The sequence below is a fragment of the Papilio xuthus genome, unplaced genomic scaffold (assembly GCF_000836235.2).
Source record: "Papilio xuthus unplaced genomic scaffold, Pxut_1.1 DF827714.1, whole genome shotgun sequence".
In the NCBI taxonomy this organism is placed as follows: Eukaryota; Metazoa; Arthropoda; class Insecta; order Lepidoptera; family Papilionidae; genus Papilio; species Papilio xuthus.
This window is the reverse complement of record NW_013530935.1, coordinates 3,546,129-3,568,453: the sequence shown is the minus strand read 5'-3', so window position 1 is coordinate 3,568,453 and position 22,325 is coordinate 3,546,129. Positions and strand designations below refer to the sequence as shown.

At 34.6% G+C, this 22,325-nt stretch overlaps 6 protein-coding genes across 10 annotated transcripts; 3 read left to right on the top strand and 3 right to left on the bottom strand.

Annotated features, from left to right (window-relative positions):
• The first annotated feature begins 469 nt into the window (after nt 1-469).
• On the top strand, nt 470-3,308 carry LOC106116559 (F-box/WD repeat-containing protein 4). The gene is made up of 8 exons (XM_013310433.1): nt 470-803; nt 876-951; nt 1,189-1,424; nt 1,807-2,051; nt 2,223-2,346; nt 2,487-2,631; nt 2,816-2,953; nt 3,070-3,308. Exons 1-8 carry the CDS (start codon nt 616-618, stop codon nt 3,235-3,237), a joined length of 1,320 nt encoding a protein of 439 aa, XP_013165887.1. The 5' UTR covers nt 470-615; the 3' UTR covers nt 3,238-3,308.
• Nucleotides 3,309-3,677: 369 nt separating this feature from the next.
• LOC106116794 (uncharacterized) lies at nt 3,678-6,222 on the top strand. The gene is made up of 4 exons (XM_013310816.1): nt 3,678-4,047; nt 4,258-4,403; nt 4,788-4,899; nt 5,734-6,222. Exons 1-4 carry the CDS (start codon nt 3,773-3,775, stop codon nt 5,945-5,947), a joined length of 747 nt encoding a protein of 248 aa, XP_013166270.1. The 5' UTR covers nt 3,678-3,772; the 3' UTR covers nt 5,948-6,222.
• Nucleotides 6,223-7,860: 1,638 nt separating this feature from the next.
• Nucleotides 7,861-9,372, bottom strand: LOC106116795 (RING finger protein 165-like). Its single transcript, XM_013310817.1, has 4 exons — nt 9,327-9,372; nt 9,151-9,244; nt 8,587-8,792; nt 7,861-8,286 (listed from the first exon to the last, which is right to left on the bottom strand). Exons 1-4 carry the CDS (start codon nt 9,338-9,340, stop codon nt 8,163-8,165), a joined length of 438 nt encoding a protein of 145 aa, XP_013166271.1. The 5' UTR covers nt 9,341-9,372; the 3' UTR covers nt 7,861-8,162.
• Nucleotides 9,373-9,448: 76 nt separating this feature from the next.
• On the bottom strand, nt 9,449-13,878 carry LOC106116508 (probable serine/threonine-protein kinase DDB_G0282963). Its single transcript, XM_013310377.1, has 7 exons — nt 13,512-13,878; nt 11,838-13,438; nt 11,388-11,519; nt 10,925-11,244; nt 10,491-10,582; nt 9,883-9,968; nt 9,449-9,595 (listed from the first exon to the last, which is right to left on the bottom strand). Exons 1-7 carry the CDS (start codon nt 13,624-13,626, stop codon nt 9,449-9,451), a joined length of 2,493 nt encoding a protein of 830 aa, XP_013165831.1. The 5' UTR covers nt 13,627-13,878.
• Nucleotides 13,879-14,149: 271 nt separating this feature from the next.
• Nucleotides 14,150-22,235, top strand: Rfk (Riboflavin kinase). 2 transcript variants are annotated; one of them, XM_013310738.1, is made up of 4 exons: nt 14,150-14,316; nt 19,942-20,039; nt 20,487-20,638; nt 21,721-22,195. In XM_013310738.1, the coding sequence occupies exons 1-4, from the start codon at nt 14,303-14,305 to the stop codon at nt 21,943-21,945; spliced, it is 489 nt and encodes a 162-aa protein (XP_013166192.1). In that variant the 5' UTR covers nt 14,150-14,302; the 3' UTR covers nt 21,946-22,195.
• Nucleotides 14,406-19,897, bottom strand: LOC106116750 (RNA-directed DNA polymerase from mobile element jockey-like). 4 transcript variants are annotated; one of them, XM_013310736.1, is made up of 2 exons: nt 15,030-19,756; nt 14,406-14,605 (listed from the first exon to the last, which is right to left on the bottom strand). In XM_013310736.1, exons 1-2 carry the CDS (start codon nt 17,986-17,988, stop codon nt 14,511-14,513), a joined length of 3,054 nt encoding a protein of 1,017 aa, XP_013166190.1. In that variant the 5' UTR covers nt 17,989-19,756; the 3' UTR covers nt 14,406-14,510. The 4 variants fall into 3 exon arrangements, 2 of the variants coding, with proteins under 2 accessions (XP_013166190.1, XP_013166191.1); XR_001227845.1 differs by lacking the exon at nt 15,030-19,756 and adding an exon at nt 19,764-19,897; XR_001227846.1 differs by lacking the exon at nt 15,030-19,756 and adding an exon at nt 14,719-15,022.
• Nucleotides 22,236-22,325: the final 90 nt, after the last annotated feature.

Here is a 22,325-nt window from a genome sequence, read left to right as displayed (position 1 = left end):
CTCGAAAGAGCAGGCAAAGGAACTAAGCCATACAGCCTTGTCTTTTTTATTTCCGTCACTTTCAAACTTAAAATCAAAATACATTAGGCAAAAGCATGGTGCACCATTCGAGCTACACACAATAATGCAATCAACAAGCATTTCAGGGGAAATAAAGTGCTTGATAATTAAAAATATATTCCAATGACAATTTTTTAAAATCAAATGAGGTATTTATGCAAAATTTTGAATTGAATTGAAAAACCTGACAGAAAAAAATACACATAGTACCTGAATTACTTTTTTGATATTATTTGTATCTGTTGTCCATACATCATACGTCATTTGATCAATCATCAAATTGCCTGCTCTTTCGAGTGAATAATAAAAACAACAACAATCAATCATCAAATGTCAAATTACAAAATCAAAACATTCCTCTAAATTGCAAAAAAAATCTTCAATGGCAGTGAATGGTTATTTTATTTTTCCATTATTTTCTATTTTATAGGACCTATCGGAGAAATAAAATTACTTCATTGTTCTGTTGAAAAATAGAAATTACATTACATCTCTCTGACAAATTTTGGAAATCATCATTTCATAATGTTCTGAATCAGATAACTATTTATCAAGATGCACGGAATAACGTTGTTAGAATTACCACTTGATATATTAGCAAAAATATTCAGCATTTTAGATGGAAGTGACCTTTCTAATTTGATACGCACATGTAAGACATTAAAGAACTTTATTCTACACGATAATACCATTTGGAGAAACATTGCTAAGAAAAGATTAATAATACGAGATCATCTAGCCAGGTATAATTTTATCTTTATTATTGATTACTTATTCATTGGCTATGATTTTATTACGAAAAAAACATTTTTTAGTGTCCCTGATTCTCGGAGCTGGTATAGCAGATGTAGAATTTCTCATAATTGGTGTAAAGGAATATTTAAAAAGCAGGTAGGAGTAAACTTGTCTACTTCTTTTAGCCTACATGCTAAAACAGAAATTATGTTTAAACATCTTTGATTTGGTGTAGTGTCATGTTAAATACTAAAAAAATACTCTGCATATAAATTAGTATTTACTTGACCATTGAATAGCTAAATCCTTCAAGTAACTTATTACTTTAAATGCTATCAGTTCAAAATTCTTTTGTTTACAACTTCATTACATATGTAATAACTTCTTTTCTAGAGAGCACTTCACTATGACACACTTTATATACCATGGCTCGAGTTACATAAGTCACAAATGCTGCTATTGGCACTTGGTTCAGAAATGTTCTGCTTTTCTACAGACAGAAAAGGATCACCAAACTGTAGGACCAGTCTCTGGTCTCTACATGTACCCATCATACGGAGATATGACATAAGAACAAATGATATATCAAGATTTGTTATCAAAGATAACATATTACTCTGTGGAAACAGGTAAATTATTATGATAGTTTTATACTGTGGCCTCTTCTAAATTTTCTTTAAGAATATTTCAAAGTAATTTCTTTCTCTTTCTAAGACAGCGAAAAATGGATTGTGACTTAATGTTAGTTTAAAATTGTGGAATCTTATTTCGAAAACACTGCGCTGGTAGTAGCAGCTGATTTTATGGGCTACATAGGGTTTTGAATATGGCATAAGTTATTGATATAACATTTTTCTTTTTGTATTCTTATTTTCAAAATTGCTTCATTAGTTATTTAGAATTTTTTCTCATATATTACCATGAGAAAAGAGAAATAGTGGAGATACTTTCATACTATTATGTAAATAAATAAATTCATATTTTAATATAATCAATTTTTTAACTTTTTAGAGATGGATCTGCAGCTGTTTTTCATTCAAACAATCCAAGAAAGAAGCCATCTTTACTCTGTCATATTGATGATTGCCATCAGAATGGTGAAGTAGAAGTCACAGCTATTGAAGGCATCAAGACAGAAGACAAGTTATGTTTGCTGACAGGTTCATGTAAAAGTTCAGAGCTCTGTTTATGGTCTTGGAACTGTTCGGAGGATAATTATGACCATTTATATGACAGAATGCAAAATTCTGAGTGTAGTAAGTGTTAAACTTTCCTTTAATTTAATTAGCCTTTAACTTTATTTATCAAAGAAATATTAACAACAAACATGATATAAAAGAAAAAGGAATTCTCAAATATATCAGTTCTTCCTTTAAATATGTACTGATTGTGATTTAAGTATTTTTTTCTTTTGGTTTTAATTACAGAACAGACAATACAAATTTCATGTGAAGAAGTTGGTATAAGATGCTTGTCTATGAATAAAACAAATAACAAACTTGCTATTGGCTTAGCTGGCAACACTAGACCACTTTTATTGGATTGCCAGATGTAAGTTTTTATTCGTATAAATAAATATATAGATATGTATAAAAAACATTTCAGATACTGATTATTTTTTCATATTTTATTATTGAATTAAAACACACCATGAGATTTTAGATTTAATAACCGAAGAAAATGTATTCCAGGTGTGCCTTCCAATTACCTATTGATCAAAGTCTAAATATGAAAAGAGATGCTGTCAAAGACATTACATGGCACAATGAGAACACTATAGCATATGTGTCCCATGCAGGAAGAATGCAACTCCTGGATATTCGAACTAACCATGTGGTAAGTAGTAATTGCCTATTAGTCCTCTAAATTTGATATCAATGCTATGCATATGCTATAAAGGTAAATCAAAAAAGGTTCTGAAAAATATTTTTTATGTGACAACATTTTAGTATAGGTTATCTATGATAGCATTGATAACAATGAGATTTTTAACTCTGTTTGATGAAAGTTTCTTTTGTAGATTTACAGAAATATGGATCCATTTCATTCATCATTGTATTGCCTCAAGACTGATGGCAACAATGCGTTGATAGCAGGTGCCTCAGAATTTTCACGCTGCGTATTATTTGATGACCGTCAACCTGGAAGACATGTACAGGTAATTACATAGTACACCATACTCTGAAATTCAATATACTTTTTAAGGTACAGTATGATAGATGAAAATGTAGTAATGACTGAAAAATTCAATTAAATAATTTTATTATTATCCAGATGTATTTCACCCAAAAGAATGCCTCGCCAGTTTATAGTTTGGTCTTCAATTCAACGAAACTGATTGCCGCAGCTGATCGCAGCATCGGTCTAGTGGACTTCGACGTTAACTCATCAGTCACAAGAAGATATGACTATTCTGATGTGTTTGAATTTGTAAAAAGATGAAAACTATTTGCAAAGATGATCACACCATTTAGAAATTGATGTTACTGGATAATATATTTAAGTTAACTCATGTTATGTCTTTTATTTACAATAATATGTTCACGGTTAAATAGCCAGCCTAGTAGTGAAGGTGCCAAGTTCTTGATGGAGGTCGAATTTAAATTCAAATAAAAGTAGTCTGCATTAAATCCAAGCCGTGTACTGCTTTTACTTTGGGTTTCGACTTCAGAGACACTGTTTTCATACTTTTACGGTTTGTCGTATACATACATATTTTTTGAAATTTTACTAATATTATAAATGTGAATGTTTATTTTTTTTTAATTCCGCGCAGAGGAAGTCGAGGGCAACAGTTAGTACTTTTTTGATCTGTGAAAGAGAAACTGTAAAATCTTTTATATGCTCTTTGATAGAAAAATAATCTGCAGAAGTGTCACTGTCACCATTTGTCACTGTCATGTTTGATAAATAAAAATAACGACGATGAAATAATTTAAAGATAAAAAATTACAACAACCCAAGCAAACCTAAAACCATGTTTAAATATAGACTATTTGCTGTATTAAGAGCAATAAGAAGAATTCCATCTAACGTTTTCATTTCTCAAATCCGTAAATACACCCCTACAACTTTAGGTTTGCTTGGAACAACAGTATATTGTGCCGAAAACCACGATGGGTTTAGCAATGGTTTATATGATGGGTCCTTAGAACACGAATTTCTAATACGACAAGCCACGACTGTAAATGTTAACGCAGCTACGCAACTTCTTACGGTTACCCTTGTTGCCATTCAAGATACGAGTGAGAGGTGACAATTTTTTTCGGTAATAAAATTAGACTGGGCGATACACTTCTCCTCTTTTGTTGTATCTTTTTAATCTGCATATTTTTCCGGCCCATTCTTGTAATAGATGTAATCACACACATCAAAAATTATTATGGCCTTATTCTTGTTTTTTTTCTAAGGCATTAAGATATGGGTATATAATGTTTTTAACCCCGTCAAATTTTGTTTAAGGTTACGGGATGCTCTATCAAAAGAGATATGTCTAGTGCAACAAGCTATGGAGTGGGGGGAAGTAACTCCCCCAGAGCATTGGGACCAGCTGGTCGCTGTGCGTGGCACTCTCTGTGACTTGAGACACAATTTGAGAACACTTTATAGTAAGTATCTGATACATTCTTGTGTTAATTGTCTTATTTGACTTATTACCTCCATTACCTTGTTTTGTTTTCCTTTCTGGTAATATAAACTTTTGCAACATTAACATGGTACAACACATTTTTAGTATAATATAGAAACTCTTTACACTAAAAATCATCACTTAAAGCTGAGTGGTGACCAGTTTGGTGCATTTTTGTTTCCTTAATGTAATTTATATTTTGTTATTTTATCAATGTCACAAATTTACTTTCTTTCTTGTACTTGTATTAGAAGTTTTATTTTAATTGAATATGATTTGACCCTCAAACAAAAATAACAACCTTTTTTAACCTCAATATGACAAACTTCGACATAATATTTTACAATTTATTCTGTTGGTTAAGGTTACATGGACTATGCAGAAAAGATTGCAACAGTAGCAGCTGAAATATCATACCTTTCAGGAAACAATGCAGCCTCCGATGCCATTTGTGAAAGAATAGAGCAAGCTCTCAGGTAATCCAATAATAATTATTCTAAAGAAAAAAATCTTTAATAAAGCATATATATTTTTGTATAATCTAGATTGATATATATGTTTTATATTACTTATATTAATCATAATGATAAAAAGACAAAAGTTTTATAAACATCAATATTTCTATTCACAATAATAATGACACTGTCCAACTACCAACATAAAGGGATAAATATATGGGTTTCTATAGCAGAAAACATTGTAAAAAAAAAGAATTCGTTACTCTGATTCTCTAAGATACAGATAAACCATATTTTTGTACATGCATTTCAGGTATAGAAACCCATTGAACTAAGTTTTGACAAAGTATTTTATACACATACATTGACTTATCCACATTAGAACTTAAAACGACAAATAAAAAACAAAAAATATCTATTGATTTATGTTATATATTGAGATTACAATATCATGCAGAATTATTATATGGTTTTAATTCTTATGAAAATTACATTTTTGTTTTTAAAAAAAATTAACACTGTTCAAATAAAAAATGTCCTTCTAGTAAAAATTATTATATACAAAAGATTTTTTTGCGGGGAACCATTACTGAACATGTTTAAAAATGTCACTGTCAATTTTTAATTGTTCAATTTTACTATTTTTTAATTTAAAATGCCACATAATATATTAATCAGTTTTAATTAAATTAATAAGTGCATGCTTTGCATAAAATTTGCCACCATATTTTTCGACAAGAGTACATATGTAATAAAAATGATTGTATATACTTCTATTATATATAATGTTAATTATAAGCATTGAAATTATATATATATATACATTATGTAAGTAAGCTAATTTCTCCACAGGTCTTGCAACATCCAAAAGCAGTTAAATCAAGTGCTTCAGGAAGAGAGCTTAGAATTACAACAGAAGGCAATCATCAGTTCACCACAGCTTGAAGATAAATTGGTAAAGGATGACGCCATAGACAAAGACACACCGACAATAGATGACACCATAGACAAAGAGAAATTGATACCAGAAGACGTGATAGACAAAGACACAGATAATAAGTTATGAAAGTTTCTATATCTTAACACATTGCATGCCACTGACTACTGGCAAAAGGCTTTCTTTTAAAGTGAACTTGCAGGGCGAGTTGGTGGCATTCAATGTGTTAATGCTACATCAAATAGGGGGATCTTAGGTATCTAATTGCATTGGTAAGTTTATTTTACATTTCTACGGGTACATTGTATTTAGAAACAGAAATATTTCTATTATTTTCATATTATGTCCAAAATTTAGTTTTGTATGACTACAATACTCCTAAGACCGAAATGAGTTTTTAAAATAAATCCGAATTACTGCAGAGAACAATTAAAAGATTTTTTCAAATCAGAACCCAATAGTTCAAGGTTTTTTTTAAGACTGCAAAAAGTATTTATTCCGGCTAACAAAGGAATTGATTTAAAATTTTAGATACAATGACCCAAAATCAGAATATATGAAACAAATATAACATATATGCAGCAGTTTCCACAACAAATATATTCAAAGTTACATACAACAATAGTCTTATATACTATCTTACCAAATATTTTGAACATAGACTACTGACATTTAATCGAAAATTGAAATATGTAATACATTTATGTCAAAAAGTTAAAATACTAAAATCTACCAAACCTCTTTTCATTAGAGGTACTACAGGTGTTTCCCGCTGGGTTTACTGATCAGGAGGCCTAATGAGAAACACCCTTTACTGTGCGTTCCCACTGCCAAACACATGTATAAAAACATTGCGATAGAGAAAAGAAAACAGAGATAATGTCTTTGCTTGTCAGCGGAACTCCCATAATAATGATTCTTATAATGTTTACCTATTTGGTATTAAAGAGTGTACTTGTTAAATTTAATAACTATGTAATTAAAAAGACATGACAATCTTTGTACAATATAGAAAATATATGAATAAAAAATATATTTACAATCAATGTATGATTCTTAAGTGTATGGGATAGAAATGTATGTAAGGATTGTGTAACAAAAATAAAGATGATCATGAGTTCAGCCATTTAAAGAAAAATATATTGGAGTATGAACTACGTGAACTACGTTTTTTGTCATCAGTATTTTGCAATGAAAAGTCACTGGGCAAGATACTTTTGAGCTTAACCAAATTATTATTCACAAATACCCATAGATGCATAGAGTTTAAAAAATCGGTAGTTCACATATAAAGAAATAAAAAGTAAAAGATTGCGATAATTTTCATGTATAAGGATAGTAGAGTGTAAATAAAGATTGTTTGTCTGATAATTTATAAAAAATGAATACTTAAATATTAATTTTTTTTATGTTAAGCAAACTAAAAGTAATCATTACATATATTTATTTCTATTATTATGTATAATCTTATATCTTGTGCTTATTTTACTTTCTGTCTTGTAAATCAAGTTAATAGACATAGTCTATGCTTAGGCCATTTTGTTGTAAGATGCCATTTGTCCGATAAATGTTTAAGAGGTTTGGTTACCACTTTGGGATGATGTCACCATCTTGATGTAAATGCCTTGTTTCCTTACAAACTTTTATATACATATTTCGTGCTTGTATTATATAGTGCTTATATAAAATATAAACGACTTTATATTCTTGTTTGACTGAAAGAATGTTTTGTTGGACATATGTAAGCTGCGCGCAGAATGTTTGCCTATGACTCCTCCTACTACTTCCACAGATCGCAGTACCGTCAGCGCATCAGAAACGAGTGATTCTTTATGTTTGCTTTCGCTCCGAATTCAATTGTTTTGTTGTTAACTTTTACTTTTTTTTGTAATTTGTTTGTAATAGTTATTAGTTATTAAATAAAAAATAATTAAACATAATAATCTACGTAATGTAACAGCGATATTTATTTATTATTTTTTCCCTTAGTCGTCTTTTTGATACTTTTGGGAAGTGATTTTCGTCTGAGATTAATTTTTTTACAGTTTTATGTAAAGTTTCTACAGTAATAAATACATTGCAAAAATTATTTAATGTAACCTTTTTTGTCAACCCTACTGACGCGTGACGTCATGAGGTCATTGGCAAGGCTTCTGCGCACGAGAGATACGTTTCCGTTGTAACCGCCTGCAGCTACGTTTTGGCTGATTCTGATCTGTCTTTGTGAGGTTTTATTCGAGTAATTCTTATAATGTCATATTTTAGTAGTCATTTCCAATAATGACATTATTTTATGCAATACCTGTAACGTGTATTGTTGTGTGTTGTCGCGTGTGGTACGCGGTTAGATCGCGGCGTCCTTGTTGAGGTGCGTCTCGATATCAACGCGGCAGATGGGGCAGTGCTTGTTGGTGCTCAGCCACTGGTCCACGCAGTCCATGTGGAACAGGTGCATGCACGGCAGACGTCTGTTAACAAAGTATCAATATGTCATTGTGTCATTTGAAGGACGTTAGATAGATAGCAAGAAAATGTTTCTCTATATATGAATTAATTTTTCGTTGCGCAAGTATCAAATAACGTACATATTTGTATTAGACTGTAATGGCGTAACTACTTTTGTTCGATATAACTAATGAAAATTACGATTTTTTTTTCAAAACATGTTCGTTGGTAAAAAAAAAAACAGTATTTGTATGGTAAAATAAAAAAAAAAATATTTTTAGACTTTCGAGACCTGGAATAAGATCTGTCCCTATTAATCTGACCTGCAATCGGAGTCAACTTCGAATATAGAGAGGCAGATGGTGCACTTCTCGTCCTGGTGATGTGGGGCGGGGCGCGCGTACGCGTGTCGGTACGTGTTGCGCTCTATGACAGCACGCGAGGCGCCGCGGGAGGAGCGACGCGCGTCCGCGGACGAGGCCGCGCGCACCATCGCCGCCATGTGCGCCGCCAGAGACAACGATGGAGTCTGATAACATGAAAAAAAAAAGTTTAAGTTATAGATTTCGACAAAATTTCAACATCATTAGAATATATAGACGAAGTTATCTGAACCGGTGGATTCAAACTAAATTATGACAGCTCACTAACGCCCCCCTGTCAATGTCAAAACAGTCAAAAGATCCTCTTTGCACTGTAATTTTTCATGTCTAATTAGGTTTTATATATATTCTGATAGAATCAATCGCGATAGCAACGTCTCTCTCCAGTCTAGATATCCTTGTTTAACTATTACTCCCAAATCTTGATCTTTGTGTCATAAAAAGAGTATATGCCACAGTCCTTTAAGAATAGATGTATTAAATTTTTAGGTAAGGTTGACATACCATTACGGATGGCTGTATTGATATATGCAGATGCGGCGAGGGGTTGACCTGCATGTGATGATGATGCATATGATGGTGAACATTCTGACCGTCACTGGAATAATATTCATTATGTTATTTATTAAATTAAGAGGAATTAAAATGTTTATTTCCAATATTAAATATATATAACTTACAGCATAACAGGCATTTGTGCATTATCATTCTGCTCAAAGTGATCTGGGAACTGTAAAAAAAACTCTTAATAAAATGATTATTACTGTAAATACCTAATATAAATGTACAGTAAAGGAATCCCTTAGTGGTTTATTAACAACTCAGAGTATGTAACACTTACAGAGAGATATGTAGTAGAGCGCGGCGTGGGCGTATATGCAGGTGGGTAGGGAGGGGGCACATTCAGACTGCCCGCCAGCTCACCAATCATACTCCGTCTTTGTACCTCCTGTATACAACAAAATAATAAAAAAAATTGGGTACACTGTAAAAACAAAATTAAAAAGAATACGAATCAAATAACACATACAACTTTAGCTTAAGATGTATGAGAAAAAAATTAACTGCCCTGTTTAACGTTGGTTTCTAAGACCAAAATCTGTGTATATAATATATAGTCATCCCTGTCATTACCTTTGACAAAACAGAGATATCGATATGTTTTAAACGGAGATCTCAGAAACCTACGGTTAGTCAATCATTTAATAACAAAACTAAAAATGTTAGGTTATTTACCAGCATGTGATGTTGTCTGTGCCAGAGACGCTCGTGCATTATATAAGGCGGCGCTATCGGCAATGAACTGCGACGCCTTTCGCCAACTGCAAGTTAACAATTATAAAAAAATAATCTTTTACATCTTCATCAGCTCACTATACGCCCCCACAGAGGGGCTCGGAGCCTACCCTAAGTTAGGGGTGAATAGGCCGTGTCTACCACGCTCGCCCGGTGAAGGTTTGTTGACTTCACACATATTTTTGAATTTCTTCTCAGATATGTGCAAGTTGCATCAGGATGTTTTCCTTCATCTAAATCGAAAACACATTGGTAGATGGCGGGATTCGAACCTAGGACCTGCAGATTATAAGTCAAGTGTTGGAACCTCTGAGTTGCTCACATATACAGGGACAATTGGCACTGTAGATAAAATTTACAAAAATATTTAAAGATTTTGAACGATGAGACATAAAGTCAAAAGAAAGTACATAGAGCATTTGTATGCTATGCTATGCTATGTACAAAAGTTGGTGGTTTACAGTTTATTGGAGCATAATTGTAGGCTAGCGACGAAATATGTTTTATATAAATAATAAAACTAAGTTAACTCTGAGATGTATACTTACGATGCGCCATCGGGGGCGTGGCGTGCGTGCTGGGCACGTTGGGCGCGCAGCAGCACGTCGGACACGGTACCATGCACGTGCCTACGCGCACCCTGCATACAATCAACATAATAATAAATAATTCATAACAAATTATTCCTATAATTATTTATTTTCGTGTTTCATATAGTCGTCTTTCAAAGTCAGAGACAAATGAACTTCTTTTTTTGAAAAAAACACTAGTATCTAAATTTAGGCATTTATTTCTAGTTATTTTTTAAAAAGAAAGATTTGATTGTCTGGTTGCTCTATAACTGCTGAACCGATTTGATTTTTTTTTACTGTTAAGAAAGACACTGTCCCTAGGTGACATAGGCTATATTTTTTACTATATTCGTCACACGGACAACGGCACGGGCAACTGCTAGTAAATAATATTCTTAACATATAACTACCTTGTACGAACGAATGAATGGTGCGGGACATGTGAATTAGGATGGTAAATTTGCGGCTCTCCGACTCTCGGCGCTTCATATACCCGAGGGCCAGCAGGCACGCGACCAGCGGTGCGGCAGTTGGGCTGAGCTGCTTGCGGCTGAGGCTGCTCCGTAGGCTGTGCTTGTGGTTCCGCTAGTGGTTCCGCTTGAGGTTCTGCTTGAGGTTCAGTTTGAGCCCCAGCTTGGGGCGGCTGAGGCTCCAACGTCGGAGATGCATGCACTGGAGACTCAGGTGGAGCACTTGCGCTCGGAGAACTGGTGAGATCAATCACCTCTTGCTGGAATTTAGGATTACAATTTTAATATGAATGATATATAATACAACATGACTTTGTATTTTAGCGGTAAATATTCGGATGTTGCTGTTACAAAAATAATTTTAAATCATATATGGTACAAAATTCAGGAAAGATTTACTCACTTGATTATTTTCTTCACCCAACACCTGGACATCATCATCAGAGCTGTCGGTGAACCAATCAAGTTGCAAGTCTGGAGCTGATAGTCCAGGATTATCTGGTCTTCGGGCGGCTGCATTAATAGGTTGTGGTTGCTATAATATAAAACATTATATTTTTAACTTTAATATGTAAAAAATTTAATGGCATTAAACATTTTTTATAATTTAAATACATTGTATGGCTTTATTAAAATTCGAGGTTATGAATTTATTAAAAAGCTATATGAAGTATTGTGTGTATGAACATAATTGTATGTTGAGATTTAAACTTCTTGAGGGAAACTTTGATATTATAAGTCAACATTAATAATATTTCTTAATGTGTTTAACCTAGAAGGGTTATCTGAATTTTATTTCTTTAATAATAGTTATATAAGCACTGTACCTACTATTTTGTTAATAGATACTAACCTGATTCTGATTGGCATTTACAATTTCATTATCATTCCCTCTTCGTACACTTGGTCCTGGTTGAGGAGATATCCCTTTAACTTTCCTGTCTCCACCAGCATCCACAATACAGCATCTCCTAGTGCTGTTATCATTTGTATTTGCTTCAATTTTTACAATCACATTCCTGTTCTCGTCCATATTTCTCAATTGATTAGAGCAGCCTGGCTCTATTTTAATGACCTGTTGGTTTGTTGTCTCCAATTTGATATTAACTGCAGGCAATGGTTGGTTTTCATCATGACGTGTTGCTTGAGATGCACCAGGTTCTGGTTTTACCACTGAAGCCTGATTAGATTGACCAGGTTCTTCTTTGACATTTGCGGGATTTGAGTTCCTCGAAATTGGCAAGTTACATGTGCATTTTAATACCCTGTGATGATGATGATGATGGTGGTGATGATAATAATGGTGATGAGATCTATTTGGATTTGCGTTGTTTTGATTATTCCATGTACAGTCATTCCCACAATTTCTTTCCCTGCAAGTCTGATTACCAGGGTGGCGGATGACCGGTGATACCACCGCGGCAGTAACTCTAGGTGCATTCGGTCTGTAATTATCATTGCGTTTAAATGTTGCTCTTATATGAATAGTATTAACATTATTTCTGGTCCCAATGGTAATTTCATTTGGCCTCCGTACTGCCTGAGCATCTCCTCGTGCCTGCGTAGGAGCTTGGGTACGTTCCATTGGCTCCCTTTTGATTTCCACTCTAGATATTATATTGGCATTTATTTCATTTGTATTTGTGGACACATCCATCCGTACATTGGAGTCTGACCGACCTGCACCATTATCACACTGCCTCTTCCTAGGTCCTGCTACATTGTCTTCCTCTTCTGAACTAACTTCTATTAAGTTTGAATTCACTTCATTCTCTTTAGACAGTCTTCTCCGAGGAGAGATGTTTAATTTACGACTCGGTCTTTCCAAGTTACTTAGGAGATTGCTGTCCCCATAGTTGTTATCTGGTAAAGAAATATGATTGTAAACATTGTTTGGTGGCATATCATCAAAGCCTCTGTTTATATTTTCCCGCAATTGTGGAGGAGTTGAGTGCACTGTGTAGTTTATTGGCTGGTTTGAATAGCCACTAGCCTCATTTTGGGGCAATCTATTACTGGCAAATGAATTTGGCATATAATCTCTAGACTCCCTTTGTTCTGAATTTTGACCATACTGTCTATAGTGAGGATAATGAAAATCTTGAACTGGAGTAAATTGTTTTGGTTGGTAGCGGATGTTTACATCAGCAAATCTTTGCCCATTGGCATTAGTGCTATCCGCATTGTTATTTCTCAGAACATAATCTAATGAACTTGAGCTATCAGGCAGAGGCTGGTATTCTTCTGGTACAGGTGTGTGAGATGATCCAAGATGTGACAGTGGTATATTTACAACATATGACTGGGCTGGCGAAGTTGAATTAACAAAGTCAGATGAAACTGCGTTTTTAGACGACGACTCATTTCTGGGCAATGAAAACTGATTTGGTACAGAAGGAAGCACTTCTACATCATCGTCGCTTTCTGCGAACAGCGGCTCACAATCCATTTCCTCTGAAAAAAAGATGCAATACACAAATAATTAAATATCTGACTTCTTCATGATAATGTTATCAATAAGTCATACCATTTCTTGGCTGGTTGTCGGAGGAAGACGTAAAAACGGTGTCTAGAATAGCTGCCAGTGATGAGGGACCGGGCATGTCCCACGAAGGTGGAGATCGATTACCGTTTTCAGTCATTTTAGTATTAGTTTTTCTTAAACATATTGTATGTAACTATTATCGCCATCATTTGACTGGCTCTTGTCAACAACACAATCCTAACATACAGATCTAAGGACTATGTGCCATTATTTAAATCATTGGAGGCCCAAACACCCTTATATAATTTAGGCGATTATTTAACTTAGATTTATTGGATTCTCACTCACAAATAATAAAGTAAATAAATTTATGAAATAAATAGTGCGACATCATGAACGAAAATTTATTATTCCGTAGACAATAAGGCCATAGATGTTACAGATAATTAATGGAAAGATTTTCTGCCTTCACTGATATCTAAATAACATTACTACAATATAATTTGTTTCGATATATGTTTGGAATGGTAGGATAAAGTAATCTACATAAGGGGAAAAAATGATAAGCTTTTTAAGCTTTCATAGGCCACCAACTCCATCAAATTACTTTTTGCAATATGTGGTGATGAAAATGACATTTCTTTATGTACTCGATTCTGTCAGTTTTGACAGCTTTAAATCAAATTAATCAAAAACATCAAGACGTTTGTGACATGATGTGATTTTCCAACTCGAACTCGGGTACTATTACCAAACCGCCAGCCTATCAAGAAGGTCGTTTGAAAAGAAGGCTTTTAGTTTTTTTATTATTTGCATACAATGCTGTTTTTTATATGAAACATATAAGGTTTGTTTAAATTGTAAGTTTGTTACTCTGATACGATAATACAATATGTATCATTACATAGAGTTACGTAGAATTCTAATAGATAACGCTTCTTCTTCTTCTTCTTCTTTTAGTTGCTAGTGGACCCCATCGTTTAATTTCGATGATTTCGCCAACGTCAAGGTTGAAGGTAATTGAAAACGAAAAAAGGAAGATTAAAAGATTAAAAGATTAAGTAGCAAAGAACAGAGAGATAGACGGAGTATAGATCTATTTGACAAATGATCGGTTGATGGTGACGGTTGCGACTCTGAAAAAGGACAACACAGATGTTAGTAATCTAAAAACATAGAATAATATTAAGGGCATGGGAAATTAAAGTTTAATATTGTTAGTAGATAAAAACTTAAAGAGGACCTTTACCAAGGGAGTGTGAACCATAGTTAGTAAGAATGGAATATTAATGGGTCTAGGAATGTTGGTAGGGAGCAGGTCGTATAAATGAACCTTGAGTTTCGGGCAATTGAAAAATATGTGTTCTAAAGAGCCCTCTTCCAAGCCGCATTCACACAGGGAATGATTACGAATGCGGATTTTGGCAAGAAAAACAGGGGTAGCAATGAAGCCCAGTCGTAGGCGACATATTACAGATGTTGTAGATTTACTAATTTGTCCATGTTTTAAATACCAAGGTTTAGAGGGAAGGGAAGGTTGAATCGATCCATAGTACTTACCCTTAGATTGGTTAGATCTCTGCCAAGTGTTATTCCAATTAATTAACATAGATGATTTAGCAGAGATGCGTAAATCACGAGGGAGGCTAAATTTATAAGTGTCGCAACCAGAATGGACGGCGACCTTTGCACATGAGTCCACTGTTTCATTACCACTGATACCCGTATGGCTAGGAATCCACGCTAAGATAACTTCAATGTCAGAGCAGTGGCATTTGTATAGGAGTTGTTTGATTTTAAGAGTGACGCTAGAATTATCACGGGCTCGGAAAGGCGTTTTTAGAATATCTGTTAGACAACTTAAGGAGTCGGAAAATATTAGAGTTTGGTTTAGTTTGTGTGATTCAACAAAAGAGATAGCTTCCAATAGCGCAATCGCTTCTCCTGTAAAAATAGAGGTCGAAGGGGGGCATTTAAAGCTTAAAATAATTTTAAATTTGGGAATCCATACAGCTGACCCTACAGTACTATCGGGAGAGGATTTTGAAGCGTCAGTATAAATTGTATTCCATTGTGGCCAGTCAGATTCCAGAATACTATTGAATTTTAGGTTTGCCCCAGGGCTATCTTTGTCGACTCCAAAATTTAGAATAATCCTAGGGCAGAAAATAAGAACATCAAACTGGGTCTCATAAATGGGGTAGAGAACACTCTGTTCTATTGGGGAAGAGTGAGATGTATATTTGTCAAAAGAATTAGTGAGTAAGGGAGGGTCTTTGTGGGACCAATAGTTAGCTGTTGGTATAGTTTGAGAGAGAGTCTTTAGTAAGCGAAGGAGGGGGTGGGATTTAATTTGGACTACACCGCAAAAAAATCTATCAGATAGGAATTGTCTACGAAGGTATAAGGGGGGATCTAGACATTCCACTTGGAGAGCATTAACTGGAGAACATCTCATAGCACCAGTTATTAGTCTGAGACATCTAGATTGAATCTTATCTAATTTGGATAAAGCGATTTTATTACAGGGATCAAGAAGGAAACCACCGTAATCAAAGTGACTACGAATAACCGCATCATAGAGAAGTTTCAGAGTGGCAGGATGAGAGCCCCAACGAACCCCGGTAAGTGCTCTTAAAATGTTTACGCCCTTTTCGCATTTTTTAATTACATGTTCTAAATGCTGTCTTCCGGAAAGTTTGGAATCAAGAGTGACACCCAAGAATTTCACCGAATCATACCGATTAATAGGAGTATTATTTACACGAACTGCAACTGAAGGCACATTTCGTTTACGGGAAAATAACACTGCGCTGCATTTTGTAATGGAAAGGGAGAGATTGTGGGACAAAAGATATTCATTTAAATGATGTAAGGCAGTGTTTATACAAATAGTAGCGACGTTTATAGATGGGGAGGTGGAGTACAAAGCAATATCGTCAGCATATTGTAAAATTTTGCAAAATTGATTTACGGAACAGTCTAAGTCAAAGGTGTAGATATTATATAACAGGGGGCTCAGGACAGAACCCTGAGGAAGTCCTTTCCATACTGACCGGGAAGGGAGGAGAGTGTTGCAATGACGGACAGAAATTGATCGAGACATTAACAAGCTGCAGATAAAATTGATTAGCCTCTCGGGAATACTCAGCTGAAGCATTTTCTGCCTGAGTAAGGGAAGCGAAACACTATCATATGCAGATGAAATGTCCAAAAAGACACCTAATACATTTTCATTTTTTGTAAAAGCTATGCGAATTTCGGAGGTAAGAATGCTTAAGCTGTCCAAGCAACCTTTACCTCTTCTGAATCCAAATTGGGTATTAGACAGTATATTGCGGTTTTCAAGAAGCCACTCCAACCTGTTTTTGACTAATAGTTCCATAATCTTGGCAAGGACATTAGAGAGGGCTATGGGTCTGTAGGAGGAATAGTCCTGGGGGTCTTTACCAGGTTTTAAAATAGGTATTATAATTTGAATTAACCAAGAGTCGGGAACAGTGCCAGTTATGAAAATGGTATTAATGATTTTAAGTAATAGGGACTTGGATAAGCCAGGAGATTTGCACACAAAAGAATAAGGAATGCCATCGATACCTGGAGAGGAATCCCGTAGGTGATCTAGAGCACATGATAGCTCCGTTAAAGAGAATGGATCGTTCAATCTGTCAGAAGAAGGGGAAAGAAGGGGGGGGAAGTTACCGAATTCAGGGACAAAGGGGGGGGCTAAATTATTAAAGAAGTTTTCTAACCAAGGTATTGAATCATTAGAGGATATGTTTGAATCTCTAAGAGACATGCGGTAAGCCCTGATCTTTTTCCATATAAGAGCAGGAGGGGAACGTGGGGAGAGAGATTCACAGAATCTCTGCCACCCTAAACGTTTTTTTTTAAACAGGAGTCTGCGGGTGCGGGCTGTAATTCTCCTTAGAGACAGAAAGTTCTCCATCGTAAAATTGGATTCATATTTTTTCTCAGCTTCATTACGTAAACGGATACTTTCTGAACATTCAGAGTCCCACCATGGGGGTGAACCAATTACCTTTCGGGCTGAGTTTTTCAGAGGAATGCTATTGTCAGCTGCCTTTAAAAGAATAGACACGTAGTCATTATACAATGCTAGAAAATTATAAGGAGTAACCTCTGGAAGAGAGGAAATTTCTTTATTAATAATGTCGGAATACATGTTCCAATTTGCTTTAGATGTCCGATATTTTTGAAGGGGATTAAAAGGTATGCTTGGGATAGAAGCTTGAAGAATAGAGACCAAAATGGGGAAATGGTCACTTCCATATGTATGATGAAGAACAGACCAGTCTAAGTTGGGTGCCAGTGAGGGGGATGATAAAGAAAGATCAGGTACGCTAATATTCTGCAGTGGGGATACTCTGCGTGTAGGTGTACCATCATTCAAGACACAGAGGCCAACATCATCCATCAGATCTATCAGAAATGATGAATAAGGATCATTGTAGTGGGACCCCCACATAGTATGGTGGCAATTGAAGTCGCCTAACATGATTAAGGGGCTTGGGATTGACGATAGAATGGACTGAAGTTCAGAAATAAGATTTGGATTAGGGTGTGGGATATAAACGGAAACGATGGACAAATTTAACAATTTGGCAGCTACTATATTTAAACCAGAATTATGAGGAGGGATGTTAATCTGAGAAAAAGTTATAGATCTGTGTATCAGGAGGGCACTACCTGCCCTACCATCATTTCTGTCGTCCCGAAGACAGGAGAAGCCTGGGACCCTGAAGTGGGAACCTGGACTAAGCCACGTCTCCGAGACTGCAAAAACAATAGGTTGATACTGATCTATGAGTTGACTAATTTCAAATTTTTTGAGGCGGATACTTCTACAGTTCCATTGGAGAATTTGGGGGTTGAATTTGCTGAGAGTTTTTAGCGAGGAGAGCAATAAGTTGTTCAGCTAGAACAGAGACATTGGACGGTAAAGGAGAATCTGATAATTTTGAAAACATGTTAATTAAAGAGCAGAGGAGTAATTCAACTAAGTTGTCATTAGGAGTAGGGATAGGGCAAGGGTCGGAGGGAGAAGTAAAAGCACAGCCATTGGATTGACAAGATGTGGGGGTTTGTACAATAGAGTTATGCGAGGCAAAATCATAAGATTTAGTCAACGCAGGTTTAGGTCGAGGGGGAAGGAACAAAGTTTTGGTGTAAGAAGTAGAGGCAGGACGGGGCGAGGAACTAACTGTAGGATAAGACACATTCTGGGTAGGGGCTGTCGGGGATGCTGCAATGTCTGCATACAAAGTTCTGACATGAGGAAATCTTTTAGATGCCTCCATATATGACAAATTTTCTTCTGACATCAGAATTTTGATGGATTTTTGTCTGGAGTGTTCGGGGCATTTGGGATCTGTAGCAACATGTCTACCACCGTGGCACAGAAAACAGGAAGATATAGAATCTGAAATGTTACAGGAGTCTCCAGAATGGGGTTGAGCACATCGGAAGCAACGAGGTTTGGACCTGCACTGCTTGGCAATATGCCCAAATCTGCAACAGTTTCGACATTGGATTGTGGGTAGGTGATACACTGAGACTGGGAGGGATACATTAAAACAGAAGATCTTTTCCGGAAGGCATTGGCCAGTAAAAGTGAGCACAACTGTGTTAGAGGGAACCCATGTAGTGGAGTCCTCTCTTCTTGACTTAAAATTAAGCCGCCTTGCTTTGATAACTTCACCGCAGTTGGAGGGGGTAGAAATACCAGATAGAAGTTCTTCCAATGTCCATTCAGTGGGAATATTACGCACAATGCCTAGGCGGAAGACGTGAAATCGCGGAATGTGGCCTACTAAATTACAATTTGCCAGGATAGGATTTTGGAGGAGGGAGTTAGCATGATCGGGTTTTTCAAAGGTGACAGAGATTTTGTTTCTGCCAACTTCTTTAATACCACCTTCTACAATTCCAGGGACATTGTGTTTGTGTAGGAGTTGAGCCACTTTAAGAGTTTTTAAGGAATAACCGGATGTTGGGTCTGTTTCTTGGCGAGAGATGTACACCGTAAAGGGGCCTTTGTCATTGTCACCATATTGCACGTTGGCGTCATTTTCATATCCAGGTTTAGTATATACGGATTGGATGGATTCGGAAGGAGACGTAGATTTTTTGGGATCCGGTCTTTGGACACTCTGATCGTCCGCAAGTCTTTTTAGTCCAGGCTTTGTATTGTTTGAAGGGACAGCCCCCTTATCGGGGGCATCCATCGCACTCATCTTTACTACAAAAAGGGAACTAACTACATACACTTACCTTGAGGAGTAGTTTAAACCCACCACCAAACAAAGACAACTAATACACTAATATTTAAACAGAGATCACAACACGCGTTAATCAACAAATCGAAATATACGAAACAATTTTTATAACCTAACTTCAACCAAGCGTCTCTTGACGTTCTAACGAAACGTAAGATAACGCTTAATTTTAGGGGAATTAAAAAAATGACATCATTATTACCATTTTTTATGGAAGGTGAGGTGGTAAAAGGTTTTGGAAGGGGCTCTAAAGAGTTGGGTTGTCCAACAGGTATGTATAGTCATACATTTTAATATAGCTTCAATAAGCTTATTATTATTACTTATTAGGTTTTTCACAGTAATAAATGTAGCAAACTAGATATATATGCTTTCAATGTAAGATATAGTTAGACACAAAATAAATAAAGTCAATTATCATTTTTGATATTACATAAATTGTTATCTACCAGACAGACAAAATCTCACAATGTTAGATTGTTGACTTTGTTGAAATTAGGTCTCTTAACAATGGCATATATGATATCAAACAACATTGAATATCTTATTTAGATAAACAAAGTTTTACTATCATGAATGATAAATATTCTTGGTTACACTAGATTTGTGAACATAACTAATAACATAACTTTGAGGGCTTGAATTCCATTCCTCATATTAACAAAGTTATTGATATTTAAAATGATGCTTTATCAATGATTTACAAAAATTTTTACAGCAAATTATTCACTAGAAGTGGTAAAATCTATTCCCAAAGACATGGCTCCTGGAGTTTATTACGGTTGGGCTCAAGTTGACTCTCAAATGGTACACAAAATGGTGGCAAATATTGGTTGGTGTCCATTCTACGAAAACAAGGAAATGTCTGTTGTAAGTTGCGCAAACCTGTATAATTTAGACAACATAATATTTGTTGGTAATGATAATTCTTATTTAAGTGTATATGATTGTACAAATAGATTTAAGTCTTCCTATTAGCTTAGTACTTCAGTGTTATGACTATCTTTAAGTATGTATGTATTATTATCTTACTAATATTATAAATGCAAATTTATAATTTATTAAAATTGTATATAATGTGAATTTCCATCTAGGATGGGTGGATGAAGGGATAGATAGATGGATGTTTGTTTAAAGGATTCTCTGGAACGGCTGAACAGATTTTCATGAAATTTAGCACAAGAACACATAGGCTACTTATTATGTCTATTTTTAATTATAAGATTTATGTATTAACAGGAGAGTGAAAAAAGGATCAACACTTTCTCTGATATTGTATCTCTTTGTTATTCCCACTGCTTGTTAGACTAAACTATATAACTGTGATATTGCAGAATTTGCAAAATATCTTTTGAGACGTAATGCTGATATTTATTTCTAATGAAACACAATACAAGTCTTTGTTCAGTGAACAATATTTATCTGTATGTACTTGCATATCACAACTGTGAGTCAATTGATTCAGGTCAATGGATCGTAATAATTAGTAATTTATGTATCGTGTACAGAACACAACGGGTTTTAAGAAATTATGATGAGCATATATTGTAAATTAAAATCGATATATTTGTTTCTTATAAAAACAGTAATAAGGAACTATTCCTACATATTAACTTATATTGAACTAAGTGTTCTTGCTATTTGTCAGTTATTTCAAATATTCTAATAATTAATTTTTCATCAATGTTCTGTTTTTCTTTTGTATTTTCCAAAACCTAGGTTTTATTATGTTCAAATAATACAATATTGTATGGTTGATAGTTCACACACTTAGTTTCATTTTATTGTGATAAGTGCTGAAGTAGGTATCAGTAGTTTAATGATAATCAAGCTTTGAAAAAATGATAAGATGACAATAATATTGTGCAAATTACGAGGCAGAAATAAAACTAAGAATAAGATTTCAATATTAAAGTACACACTTATATTGTTTCTAAACTTTTTTTTTTCAGGAAACGCATGTGATGCATAAATTCGACAGTGACTTTTACGGATCTAATCTAAAAATATGTGTAATTGGATACTTACGGCCAGAGAAGAAATTTGATTCCTTGAATGATTTAATTGAAGCTATCCAACAGGATATAAAAAATGCTGATGCCAAATTAGATGAATATGAAGCAAAAGTATTGAAAGAACATAAATATTTTAATAACACCAATAATATAACAGTATAGTGAATTTAATAATTTAATTTTGTAAATTTTAATATTTCCAAATTGTTGAATGCTATGTTTGACTATGAAGATTATTTTAATTTGCTTAGAGCAATTTATGTTGGTTTATTGTACATATGTGCAACTATTTTTGTTCACAACTTGTATGTGATATTGTTTATTTGCGGGAATGGTACCATTGTACAGAAATATGTATTTTTAAATAATACGAATTTATAAGTGCAATAAAATTTCGCAATCTTTTTATATTTATAGACAAATTCCAATGTATATAATAAATATTTTTACTAAAGCTTTATTATAATCAATTGGTCCTTTATTTACCCGGTTTTAGTTTTTTTTTTAATTAAAAAAAATAACATCAGTAATGATAATGAACC

Coding starts and splice junctions, on each gene's coding strand:
- LOC106116508 (XM_013310377.1), bottom strand. CDS start 13,626: ATGACTGAAAACGGTAATCGATCTCCACCTTCGTGGGACATGCCCGGT. Junction 11,520..11,837: donor TAAATGCCAATCAGAATCAG/GTTAGTATCTAT, acceptor TTTATATTATAG/CAACCACAACCTATTAATGC. Junction 9,596..9,882: donor ACAGACAACATCACATGCTG/GTAAATAACCTA, acceptor TGTTGTATACAG/GAGGTACAAAGACGGAGTAT.
- LOC106116795 (XM_013310817.1), bottom strand. Junction 8,793..9,150: donor CAATACAGCCATCCGTAATG/GTATGTCAACCT, acceptor TCATGTTATCAG/ACTCCATCGTTGTCTCTGGC. Junction 8,287..8,586: donor GAAGTTGACTCCGATTGCAG/GTCAGATTAATA, acceptor CTTTGTTAACAG/ACGTCTGCCGTGCATGCACC.
- Rfk (XM_013310738.1), top strand. Junction 20,040..20,486: donor AGAGTTGGGTTGTCCAACAG/GTATGTATAGTC, acceptor AAATTTTTACAG/CAAATTATTCACTAGAAGTG. Junction 20,639..21,720: donor AAAACAAGGAAATGTCTGTT/GTAAGTTGCGCA, acceptor TTTTTTTTTCAG/GAAACGCATGTGATGCATAA.
- LOC106116750 (XM_013310736.1), bottom strand. CDS start 17,988: ATGTTAGGCGACTTCAATTGCCACCATACTATGTGGGGGTCCCACTAC. Junction 14,606..15,029: donor GAGATCTAACCAATCTAAGG/GTAAGTACTATG, acceptor GTCCTTTTTCAG/AGTCGCAACCGTCACCATCA.
- LOC106116559 (XM_013310433.1), top strand. CDS start 616: ATGCACGGAATAACGTTGTTAGAATTACCACTTGATATATTAGCAAAA. Junction 2,632..2,815: donor ATATTCGAACTAACCATGTG/GTAAGTAGTAAT, acceptor TTTCTTTTGTAG/ATTTACAGAAATATGGATCC. Junction 2,954..3,069: donor AACCTGGAAGACATGTACAG/GTAATTACATAG, acceptor ATTATTATCCAG/ATGTATTTCACCCAAAAGAA.
- LOC106116794 (XM_013310816.1), top strand. CDS start 3,773: ATGTTTAAATATAGACTATTTGCTGTATTAAGAGCAATAAGAAGAATT. Junction 4,048..4,257: donor ATTCAAGATACGAGTGAGAG/GTGACAATTTTT, acceptor ATTTTGTTTAAG/GTTACGGGATGCTCTATCAA. Junction 4,900..5,733: donor AGAATAGAGCAAGCTCTCAG/GTAATCCAATAA, acceptor ATTTCTCCACAG/GTCTTGCAACATCCAAAAGC.